This window comes from Ranitomeya imitator, chromosome 6 (genome assembly GCF_032444005.1).
Source record: "Ranitomeya imitator isolate aRanImi1 chromosome 6, aRanImi1.pri, whole genome shotgun sequence".
Classification (NCBI taxonomy): Eukaryota; Metazoa; Chordata; class Amphibia; order Anura; family Dendrobatidae; genus Ranitomeya; species Ranitomeya imitator.
In genome coordinates, this window is record NC_091287.1 from 14856028 (window position 1) to 14868644 (window position 12617).

General features: G+C 44.1%; 1 protein-coding gene across 1 annotated transcript in view; it reads left to right on the forward strand.

The window, feature by feature from the left end:
* The window catches only part of LOC138641650 (uncharacterized), a 38134-nt gene that overhangs the window by 10825 nt on the left and 14692 nt on the right, over positions 1-12617 (forward strand). Inside the window, exons 2-3 of the mRNA XM_069729211.1 lie at positions 10883-11003; positions 11652-11777. Coding sequence (XP_069585312.1) covers positions 10883-11003; positions 11652-11777 — 247 coding nt within the window. The remainder of the gene's footprint in view (positions 1-10882; positions 11004-11651; positions 11778-12617) is intronic.

A 12617-nucleotide genomic window follows, 5' to 3' on the forward strand; every position in this document is an offset into this window, starting at 1 on the left:
GCACATCGTCCTGCGTAACCAGTATAGCCAGAAATTGTTCTCGGCAGCACATCGTGCTGCGTAACCAGTATAGCCAGAAATTGTTCTCGGCAGCACATCGTCCTGCGTAACCAGTATAGCCAGAAATTATTCTCGGCAGCACATGTGCACAGAACCATCTATCACTGATTGTTTTGTGCGTGTATTATGTGGCCTGTTTGTCTTAAGCTAGTAAACAACCGCTAATTGCTAAATTTGTGTCGAGTGGCAGTTGTTAAACCCATAATGTGATCCTCCCTGTTTTACTGAGCAAGGAACTTCTTCTCTAGTCCCGGTCGGAGCTGTATTCGCAATTCTCCTGCTTTCCGCCCGGGTCTCTGCCATCCTTCCCTGGCTGCAGCCCTTGCTGACTCCTCCTCTGCTGGTGCACCTTATTGCCTTATGTTTGGCTTCCTTGTTCAGGTGCCCGGTTATATGCACTAATAAAGTTGAGTCCATGCAAAAAAAAAAAAAAAAGGAGCGACTAATAAGTTTCCCCAACAACCTTGGATTATCGTTACACCGCAACAGAAGAACGCTTTTACATTTTTAATTTTTTTTTTAATTGAGGCACATGTGGCTGAACTCGTATTAGGCATCATGACGGCTTTCTTAAGGAAATGGCGCTGCCTCTGTCCACAGGCCGCCTGCAGTATTGCACCTCCGTGCCGTCCACTTCAGTGTACCCGAGCCGCACTATCGGACACAATCTGTCCTCGGATCTGGTACCTCCCGAGGCTCGGATGTAGCAGGGATGGACGTGTTTGACATCGGTGGTGTAGAGGTGTGGCGCATGATTTCGATGCAGGGCGGTGCCTTGTACAAGGGTGGAGACGGGCGATACAGTGTAAACATTAATTTATCATCTCCGCACCGAGGTTCTGCCAAAATTCACATCCGGAGTATAGAGCGATTCGCTTGTTGGCTTGTGAACCACAATTGTCGCTCATTGATGTTACCTTGTGGGGCCGGAGATCGCACGGCAGGCGCTGACGTTACACCTTTACACGCTTCTGGGCTTCCATGAATGAATGAGGTTTTTCATTAGTCTTTTTTGGGAACTGTTGAACCTGGAAGGAACTTTGCAACTTGGGAGAAAATGCACCAAATGCAGCAAATATTTAAGGCACTATTATCCAATGAGAAAAAGGAGTATGGCATGGAGCCACGAAAATATAGATTTATTGGCGTTTTCAGCGAGTGGCATTATATTTATTATGCTCTGTGCCATTTAGATGCACTTTTTTTTTTTTCACCATGTTTGCCAACACACAAAATAATTTATTTTCTGACTCGACTGGAAATTCTGCCCAGAGCTGTGATCACTTTATTTTGTCAGTAATTGCCACTAGTTTAGGACCTAGATCTTTAGCAGACTCCACTTAGAAGGATTCAGTTATCTTCGTTACTTTTTTCCCAGTTGAGATTAATGTAAAATCTTCAAACAGGATGTCCTTGATGATTCTGGAAGGATACGGCCGTGTGTATTTCCTCTGCAGCGGCTGGGATGAAAACGCGGAATATGTGGGAGGGGATATGCATATCGGCACGTCTTATTAAAGAAGTGCTCCCGTCAGTTTGTTTTTTTTTTCTTAATATCTTGCAATCATCATATTATATGGCACTGTGTACTTGCAATTGCTCATTTTGCCTTTCTACCTAGATAATTATTTTCTTCGCTTTTTGTAGAAACATGAAGTCTCTTGTCCCTGCGTATATCATTACCCTTTTCAGTTCCTGACCCAGCTGCTCCCTCTCTCCTGCTGGGGACTTTTTCAGTGACTCTTGTAGGATGAGTGAACCCAAACTGTAACGTTCAAGGTGCGTACCGGACACCGAACCCGGACTTCATACTGTATGTGTGTGTTACCGTTTGGGTTTGGCAGCCTAAGGCCATGTTTACACAGTGCGTTTTTTACCGCGGAAACGCAGCGGTTTTGCCGCTGCGGTTCCGCGGCTGTTTTCCATGCAGAGTACAGTACACTGTACCCTATGGAAAACAGGACCCACTGTGCACATGGTCCTGAATTGAAAAAAAAAAAAACCGCACTGATTAGCTGCGGTAAAAAAGAAGTACCATGTCACTTCTTTTTGTAAAACAGCAGCGGTTCTGCACCCATAGACCTCCATTGTGAGGTGAAAGCCGCAGTAAAACCCGCAGATGAAAAAAATATCTGCGGGTTTTACTGCGGTTTGTGGTGCAGAACCGCTGCAGTGTGGCTGCCCCCCCGTGCCCCAATCCCACCCCCCCATGCTCCGATGCCACCACCCCCGTTCTCCGACGCCCCCCCCCCCCCGTGCCCCCATCTCCCCCCCTTATACTTACCCGGTCCCGTTGTCCGTCCGGCCGTCTTCTCCCTGGGCACCGCCATCTTGCAAAATGGCGGGCGCATGCGCAGTGCGCCCGCCGAATCGGCCGGCAGATTCGTTACAAAGTGCATTTTGATCACTGAGAGAGGTTATATCTCAGTGATCAAAATAAAAAAAATAGTAAATGACCCCCCCCTTTGTCACCCCCATAGGTAGGGACAATAAAAAAATAAAGAATTTTTTTTTTTTTTTTCCACTAAGGTTAGAATAGGGTTAGGGGTAGGGTTAGGGGTAGGGTTAGGGTATTTTCAGCCATTTCAACCCTAAAAAAATTCCTAGAAAACACACAGACTCTGGCTAGAAAACTGCATCAAAAAACGCATCAAAAAAGGACCAAAAAAAGGACCTGCGTTTTCTGCCAAGAGCTGCAGTTTTTTAAAAAACAGTCCCGAAAAAAAAGGATGGAAATCGGGAACGTGTGAACATACCCTAATAAAGCTTTTTCGAAAGGCTGCAACACAGCCAATCCACAAGCTTTTAAGGTTGTGGGCACTTCCTGGCCCCATCACAGCCATGCCAAGTAATGGCATGGCTGTAATTGGCCGGCGCACCAGGTGCCCCTGCCTGATAGTGTAAAATAAGTAATTTAAAATGCAACGTGTGCTCCCCCCTCTATTTTCATAACCAGCCAAGTGAAAGCAGACAGCTGTGAGCTGGTCTAATTATGCTGGGAAGGAGCCAATATCCGTGGATCTTCCCAGCCTATTAATATCTCCCAGCTGTCTGCTTTGCCTTTGCTGGTTATTAAATATGGGGAGACCCTTTTTCTTTAAATTCTATATTTTAATTCTATCCACATTTGGTTGCAGGGCATTTGTCCTGCTTTTACCCCAATGTTGCTTCCTTTTGCAGCCCCCTACCACTTACTATGACCATTTTACAGCACTAAAGTTCGGGTCCCCATTGACTTGTATGGGCTTCGGATCCTGGGTCAAGTTCAGGTACCTAAACTGAACTATTCGGAATCAAGTTTTGCCGAACCCAAACTTCTATGGGTCCACTCATCCCTAATCTTGAGTCATAGAGGGATAATGGACCTCCTGTTTCTACATAGCGCTTAGAACGATTCCACTCGTCCGCTTTTAATCATGTGATGTCCTATTCCTAATTGAAAATAGAAGAATTAGCTGGGAAGAAAGGCAAAATGAGTAATAGTTAAGTACATGATGCTATATAATGTGATTGCACTATACTAAGAGGAGGAGCGCTTCTGTAATACTGGAGAAGACCCTAAGGAATCGCTGAGATGACAAGAAAAATATTTAGATTTGAGAGTCCTCGGTGGTTGATACCATCTTTTCACATCTTTTCAATTCGCCATTAAAAGGTAACAAATTGAAGATTTCGAGACCACTCCGGCCTCCATCAGGCAGAGAATTATACACAATCTGAGATGGCGAGAAAAATTCCCAAGGAGATCGTTGTCCACATCAGCCGGAGCTTTACCCTGACTGGCCCTGTGTATTGCAGCAGTGATCCTCATAAATCGAAGTAGTTGACAATGATGTGTTCTTTGACTCCAAAAAGGCAACAAGGAACCAAAGTTGATGGTTTGGGGCTTTTTGTAGACGCTGATACCTTAGATTATAGAGACAGTAGTCGTGGCTGGAGAGCGCAAAATGCACATTTGGATGATTTGACCGAACATCTGCAAAGAAATGTTACCAATCTACCAAATGTTACCAATGTTACCAAATGTTACCAATCTAATCAGTTTTTATGAAGAGGTAAGCTATAGACTGGACCACGGTGAGTCATTGGACGTGGTATATCTCGATTTTTCCAAAGCGTTTGATACCGTGCCGCACAAGAGGTTGGTACACAAAATGAGAATGCTTGGTCTGGGGGAAAATGTGTGTAAATGGGTTAGTAACTGGCTTAGTGATAGAAAGCAGAGGGTGGTTATAAATGGTATAGTCTCTAACTGGGTCGCTGTGACCAGTGGGGTACCGCAGGGGTCAGTATTGGGACCTGTTCTCTTCAACATATTCATTAATGATCTGGTAGAAGGTTTACACAGTAAAATATCGATATTTGCAGATGATACAAAACTATGTAAAGCAGTTAATACAAGAGAAGATAGTATTCTGCTACAGATGGATCTGGATAAGTTAGAAACTTGGGCTGAAAGGTGGCAGATGAGGTTTAACAATGATAAATGTAAGGTTATACACATGGGAAGAAGGAATCAATGTCACCATTACACACTGAACGGGAAACCACTGGGTAAATCTGACAGGGAGAAGGACTTGGGGATCCTAGTTAATGATAAACTTACCTGGAGCAGCCAGTGCCAGGCAGCAGCTGCCAAGGCAAACAGGATCATGGGGTGCATTAAAAGAGGTCTGGATACACATGATGAGAGCATTATACTGCCTCTGTACAAATCCCTAGTTAGACCGCACATGGAGTACTGTGTCCAGTTTTGGGCACCGGTGCTCAGGAAGGATATAATGGAACTAGAGAGAGTACAAAGGAGGGCAACAAAATTAATAAAGGGGATGGGAGAACTACAATACCCAGATAGATTAGCGAAATTAGGATTATTTAGTCTAGAAAAAAGACGACTGAGGGGCGATCTAATAACCATGTATAAGTATATAAGGGGACAATACAAATATCTCGCTGAGGATCTGTTTATACCAAGGAAGGTGACGGGCACAAGGGGGCATTCTTTGCGTCTGGAGGAGAGAAGGTTTTTCCACCAACATAGAAGAGGATTCTTTACTGTTAGGGCAGTGAGAATCTGGAATTGCTTGCCTGAGGAGGTGGTGATGGCGAACTCAGTCGAGGGGTTCAAGAGAGGCCTGGATGTCTTCCTGGAGCAGAACAATATTGTATCATACAATTATTAGGTTCTGTAGAAGGACGTAGATCTGGGGATTTATTATGATGGAATATAGGCTGAACTGGATGGACAAATGTCTTTTTTCGGCCTTACTAACTATGTTACTATGTTACTATGTTACCGTGCAGAGTCCACCCCAAGACATGGGAGAAGACCACCCCTCCTCTGTGAACAACATTCTTCAAGGCCACCCTTTAAAATATATTTTTTATTTTTGTGCCATCATATATATATTTTTGTATTCATATAGCCATATGAGATTTTTGGTGTTTTTTTTTTTATTTGGGGGGGAGGAGGGGTGGTGGCTTAACTAGTCTTTAAATTTATTATTATTATTATTATTGTTCCATTTATTCCATGGCGCTTTACATGTGAAAAGGGGTATACATAATTAAAAAGTACAATAACTTTGAACAAAATGAGTCAGACTGGTGGAGGAGCGAGGACCCTGCCCGCGAGGGCTCTGTGTCCAAGAATATTATGTAATGTGCCTCCTTAAGGCATTGCTATTTTTATTATGCAGAAAAGTAAAGTAATTGCATGTGAAGAGCAGCCACATTCTGGGCTTAAAAATGTTTCCAAGACCGTGCTGAAGCCTCAGATGCCATGGTAGCTCAACACCTCACAATAGTATTGGGGGAGGATGACCGGATGCTCTTCTGCTTTAAACCACTTAAAGGGAACCGGTTGCGTCATTTCAAGCGTCTAAACCGTCTCCAGTGCGTTGTTAGTGAAGCAATCTGCATCACACGTCTTTTTCATTAAACACGGCGCAGTAATGATGTCCAAAAAGCAGTTTATATAGTTACTAGATGGTGGCCCGATTCTAACGCATTGGGTATTCTAGAATATGTATGTCCACGTAGTATATTGCCCAGTCACGTAGTATATTGCCCAGCGACGTATGTCACAGATTAAAAAATAAACATTTACTCGACTTCCGAGGGCCACTTGTAGTTCTGTCACATGACCGTGACGTCATGGCAGGTCCTTCTCGCGCAGGATCTGTGACGACGTAGCAGTCACATGACCGTGACGTCATGGCAGGTCCTTCTCCCATACCATCCTTGGCACCGGAACCTGCCGCCTGCATGGAGCGGTCACCGGAGCGTCGCGAAAGGTGAGTATATAATTTTTTTTAAATTATTTTTTTAACATTAGATGTTTTTACTATTGACGCTGCATAGGCAGCATCAATAGTAAAAACTTGGTCACACAGGGTTAAAAGCGGCGGTAACGGAGTGAGTTACCCGCGGCATAACACGGTCCGTTACCGCTGGCATTAACCCTGTGTGAGCGGTGACTGCGGGGAGTATGGAGCGGGCGTCGGGCGCTGACTGCAGGGGAGGGACTAATCGGACTGTGGCCGTCGCTGATTGGTCGCGGCAGCCATGACAGGCAGCTGACGAGACTAATCAGCGACTTGGATTCCATGACAGACAGAGGCCGCGACCAATGAATATGCGTGACAGACAGAAAGACGGAAGTGACCCTTAGACAATTATATAGTAGATATGGTCCCTGCTCGTTAGTCATAGGGGTGTGATTCATTTTCTGTTCAGTCCCGGGTGTCATCACCTACTCAGTTTGATTTCCCTGCTTGCGGCGTCATCAATGGAATACAGCGCTTGCACAGTTTCAAGCAGGCAGCCGCGCTTACGTAGTGTGGAGCTGTCCACACTTGTGTAGTGCTAGTGCTTCACTCTCGACACTGCGCAACGGCGGCCGGCTCCACTCTCGACACTGCGCAACGGCGGCCGGCTCCACTCTCGACACTGCGCAACGGCGGCCGGCTCCACTCTCGACACTGCGCAACGGCGGCCGGCTCCACTCTCGACACTGCGCAACGGCGGCTCCAAGCTCCACACTGCGCAAGTGCAGGATTGCAGTGAAGTCGGCGCAGCCAGGGAAATCAAATTGAGTGCATGGCAACGCCCGTGGCTGAGCAGAAAATGGAGCACACCCCTATGACTCAATGAGCAAATACAATAGAAGTATATAAAGTGCTTTATATACGCCACAGGTCATTAAGTGTCATTTCGAGATAGACTGTCTTGGCGTCAGGGTGTGACTGAGAATATGGTGATGTCATCTCAATAATAGCATTGGTAATTAAAGGTTTCCTAAATTGCCCGACCCTGTGGGAGGTGCTCAGCCTTTCCCATGTACTAAAACTAGTTTCCCAAATTAAAAGTGCTGGACTAATTGAGGATTTTTTCGTTTTATGTAATTGGCTTAATTACTGTATAATGAAAAGTTTTACAACTTTCATCTTCTTCTGCAAAGTGTTTGTATGTTCCCCCCGTGTTTGCGTGGGTTTCCTCCAGGTACTCCGGTTTCCTCCCACATTCCAAAGACATACTGATAGGGAATCTAGATTGTGAGCCCCATCGGGGACAGTGATGATAATGTGTGCAAACTGTAAAGCGCTGCGGAATATGTTAGCGCTATATAAAAATAAAGATTATTATTATTCTTTCTACCTGCCGGACTTTGATTCATTTCTTCATCTGTCTACTAACTGGACAACTTCTTAGCTGCCTCTTCCAGAGATCAGACATGAAAAACCGTTCAACGAGGGTCTAATGCAATGTACACCAAGCTATTGTAATACTACTACTCCTACCATGCTCTGAGAGCCGCAGGCTGCACGAAAAAATGTCAAAACTAACCGCTTCCACCAATTGGGAAGCCTTCATGAGTGCGGCATTGAGACTGGTCTTCTGAATGATGGCTGCATTACCGGATAATAGACCCAACCCTGTGTGCTGCGCCTGTGCTGGCTCATCTAATAGACCCAACCCTGTGTGCTGCGCCTGTGCTGGCTCATCTAATAGACCCAACCCTGTGTGCTGCGCCTGTGCTGGCTCATCTAATAGATCCAACCCTGTGTGCTGCGCCTGTGCTGGCTCATCTAATAGACCCAACCCTCTGTGCTGCGCCTGTGCTGGCTCATCTAATAGACCCAACCCTGTGTGCTGCGCCTGTGCTGGCTCATCTAATAGATCCAACCCTGTGTGCTGCGCCTGTGCTGGCTCATCTAATAGACCCAACCCTCTGTGCTGCGCCTGTGCTGGCTCATCTAATAGACCCAACCCTGTGTGCTGCGCCTGTGCTGGCTCATCTAATAGACCCAACCCTGTGTGCTGCGCCTGTGCTGGCTCATCTAATAGACCCAACCCTGTGTGCTGCGCCTGTGCTGGCTCATCTAATAGACCCAACCCTGTGTGCTGCGCCTGTGCTGGCTCATCTAATAGACCCAACCCTGTGTGCTGCGCCTGTGCTGGCTCATCTAATAGACCCATCCCTGTGTGCTGCGCCTGTGCTGGCTCATCTAATAGACCCAACCCTCTGTGCTGCGCCTGTGCTGGCTCATCTAATAGACCCAACCCTGTGTGCTGCGCCTGTGCTGGCTCATCTAATAGACCCATCCCTGTGTGCTGCGCCTGTGCTGGCTCATCTAATAGACCCAACCCTGTGTGCTGCGCCTGTGCTGGCTCATCTAATAGACCCAACCCTCTGTGCTGCGCCTGTGCTGGCTCATCTAATAGACCCAACCCTGTGTGCTGCGCCTGTGCTGGCTCATCTAATAGATCCAACCCTGTGTGCTGCGCCTGTGCTGGCTCATCTAATAGACCCAACCCTCTGTGCTGCGCCTGTGCTGGCTCATCTAATAGACCCAACCCTGTGTGCTGCGCCTGTGCTGGCTCATCTAATAGACCCAACCCTGTGTGCTGCGCCTGTGCTGGCTCATCTAATAGACCCAACCCTGTGTGCTGCGCCTGTGCTGGCTCATCTAATAGACCCAACCCTGTGTGCTGCGCCTGTGCTGGCTCATCTAATAGACCCAACCCTGTGTGCTGCGCCTGTGCTGGCTCATCTAATAGACCCATCCCTGTGTGCTGCGCCTGTGCTGGCTCATCTAATAGACCCAACCCTCTGTGCTGCGCCTGTGCTGGCTCATCTAATAGACCCAACCCTGTGTGCTGCGCCTGTGCTGGCTCATCTGCTCGCTCTTCGGGTTTAGCCATCTTAGCCCAAGATGATAAAGCTTGTCTTGTATTATTGAACTTCTGGAACGTGCTACCTTGACTATTAAGTGTTAAAACAATACATATATATATAATTTTAATGCTAAACTCATTCTTCCTGTTCTGTGACTTTTCAGTAGTCTCATTACCCTCACAGACAGGGATACAATGAATCCTAACACCTCTATCTATTGTCGATAGCACAGTACAGTAGTGTTACCAGTCATTGAACTCCTGCCTCTGCTGAAAACGCTTCCTGAAAGGACAGGAAGTGCGAACCTAAAGTGGCCCTAGTAGTCTTTGTGACAATTACAATATTAGGTAGTTTTTGTTTTGTTTTTGTTTTTTTTGTTTTTATAAATGGTAATCTGAAAAAGAAAACCATATTTTTCTATGTAATCCAAACCCCTGATTTAAGCACAATTTCGCCTTCTGTATACACAAAACACTTCTCAGAGGTTGTTCCCTGATTTTCCTTTTATTTAAATCAAGATTCTATTTTTTTTTCTTTCTTTTTTGTGCTGACTTTTTTTTTTTAATTATTTTTGGTTACTATCCACATCTTCAAAAATAATATCCCGAACCAATACACTATAGAATAAAGCATAATAACCCTGGACGCCCTCCGCGGAGCCCTGACCCTGCTGCCAATCGACTCTGTCCGTGACTGTATCCTCCGTATAAATGATAGAACATGTTTTCACTATGTGCACCCCTGCTCACATGTAAAGCGCCATGGAATAAATGGCGCTATAATAATAGAACGTGTACAAAAAATGTGTTGTTGGTGCAAATTAATAGAACATTTCAGTAAAACTTATATTTTCTCACTTTGTCACAAAATAGAAAGTGGTAATTATAATTGGTAAAATGCGCCAGGACGGTAAACGATCCCTTCTGAGTTTGTTCAGTCCTTGCGCCAATGTTAGGGCGCTCTTAAAATCTGAGAATATTCCTACAAGGTGATGGTAGTATTTGTGATAAAAGTTGCATATTTTTGGGGTCTGACTCATCGCTCTATATATTGTTTAGGGGGCTGTGGGCCGTTCCCCAGTCCCACTCTGTAGGGGGGCGGTAGGTCATTGTAGCAGGATAAGAGGGTCTCACAATATCTCAGTCACTGCGGTATCGTGCGCAGTGTTCCCTGGGATCGTCTGCGGGTTTCTCGCTCTCTGGCGGTGCGGATGTTGGGAGTCGCAGTGATGATACCGCTGTCAGGTGGTGTTGGCGCTCGTTACCTGGAGGGTCCCCGCACGGCGTATTAGACCTCGTGGTGCGAATCATTTACACTCCGCACATTAAATATTTCTCTTTTATTTGCTAATTATTTTCCACTAATTGCTTCTTTGAGAGCTTAATTGCCGTGCGTGTGAAGATTCCTAATTGCCGTGTAATTATTCACTGTGAGCGCCGTGTATGAGAGCGAAAAAAATAAAATCAGTCTCCGGACTGAAGCTCCGCACCTTCAGCGCTGCCTGGAGGAGATGTTGGGAACTACAAGTCTCAGCACTTCACGCTAGTTCTTAGAGAGGTTATTTGAGTCATTTTGTGCAGGTGTCTATCCACATGGTCCATGATACTTGTAATGAGCCCACAAACATTATCTCCCTCTCAGGTGACCTTCGATGATGCCACAGTTTACTTCTCGGAGGAGCAATGGCAGAACCTGGAGGAGTTTCAGAAGAAAATCTACAAGGATCTCATGAAGGAAATCTATGAAACGATGCTGGCGCTGGGTATGTCATGTCACACTTTGCATTAATTTCTGAAAAGCACCTGAAGGGTTAATAAGCTACCTAAAAACAATTATTAATACGTTGTGGGGCGCTGTTTTTAAAACGGTATCACTTTTGGGATATATATATCTCCCCCAAAGTAATTTAAAAACTGAATCTGTCCCTTAACAAAAAAAAAAAAAAAAAAGTTTTGTAATTTTCTCCTTGAAAAATTACTGCTACATATTTTTAAACCTTTTTAAAATGTTAACCAAATAAACATTTTACAAATGTCTGCATGAGGCAAGTGTTACTAAATATTTTTGTGTGTTTTTACATTGGATGAAAGGGATAATCGTTCAACGATTGAGAGTGGCTAATTTTTTGAAATTTTATTTGTTTTGTTAAATTTCTGATATTTTTTTTTTTATAAATAAACACAAAACATATCCACATAAGTTTACCATTATCATAAAGTATAATGTGTCACGAAAAAAAACCCAATATCCAAATCTATTGGATATGTTGAAGGGTTACAAAGCTATCGCTACATAATGTGACACTGGGCAGATTTCAAAAAAAAATGTTGGCCTTGTCGCTAAGGGATTAAATCAAATTGCTGATATTGTTGTCCAATGTAGTTTTCTTATTTAGTCCATTGTTTTACAGGATATCGCATCCCAAAACCAGACATTGTGTCCCGTATCGAGCGGGGAGAAGAACCGTGCGTGGATGTCAGCAAGAAGTCAAAACGGCAAGAACCACAGCCAGTGGGCACCCCGGATGGGAGCAAAGGTGCCGCAGTGACTTTATTATATTTCCTAATATTTAATAAGCAAATGAAACTGGAATCAATTCTAAGGTATTAAAATGTCAGGGTAGAAACAAGGGCTGTATCGGCGCCTAATTGCACCCTATGTACAAGAATATAACTACTATAATAATGCCCCTATGTACAAGAATATAACTACTATAATACTGCTCCTATGTAGAAGAATATAACTACTATAATACTGCTCCTATGTAGAAGAATATAACTACTATAATACTGCCCCTATGTACAAGAATATAACTACTATAATACTGCTCCTATGTACAAGAATATAACTACTATAATACTGCTATGTACAAGAATATAACTACTATAATACTGCTCCTATGTACAAGAATATAACTACTATAATACTGCTCCTATGTACAAGAATATAACTACTATAATACTGCCCCTATGTACAAGAATACAACTACTATAATACTGCCCCTATGTACAAGAATACAACTACTATAATACTGCTCCTATGTACAAGAATATAACTACTATAATACTGCCCCTATGTACAAGAATATAACTACTATAATACTGCTCCTATGTACAAGAATATAACTACTATAATACTGCTCCATGTACAAGAATATAACTGCTATAATAATGCCCCTATATACAAGAATATAACTACTATAATACTGCCCCTATGTACAAGAATATAACTACTATAATACTGCTCCCTATGTACAAGAATGTAACTACTATAATACTGCTCCTATGTACAAGAATATAACTACTATAATACTGCTCCTATGTACAAGAATATAACTACTATAATACTGCCCCTATGTACAAGAATATAACTACTA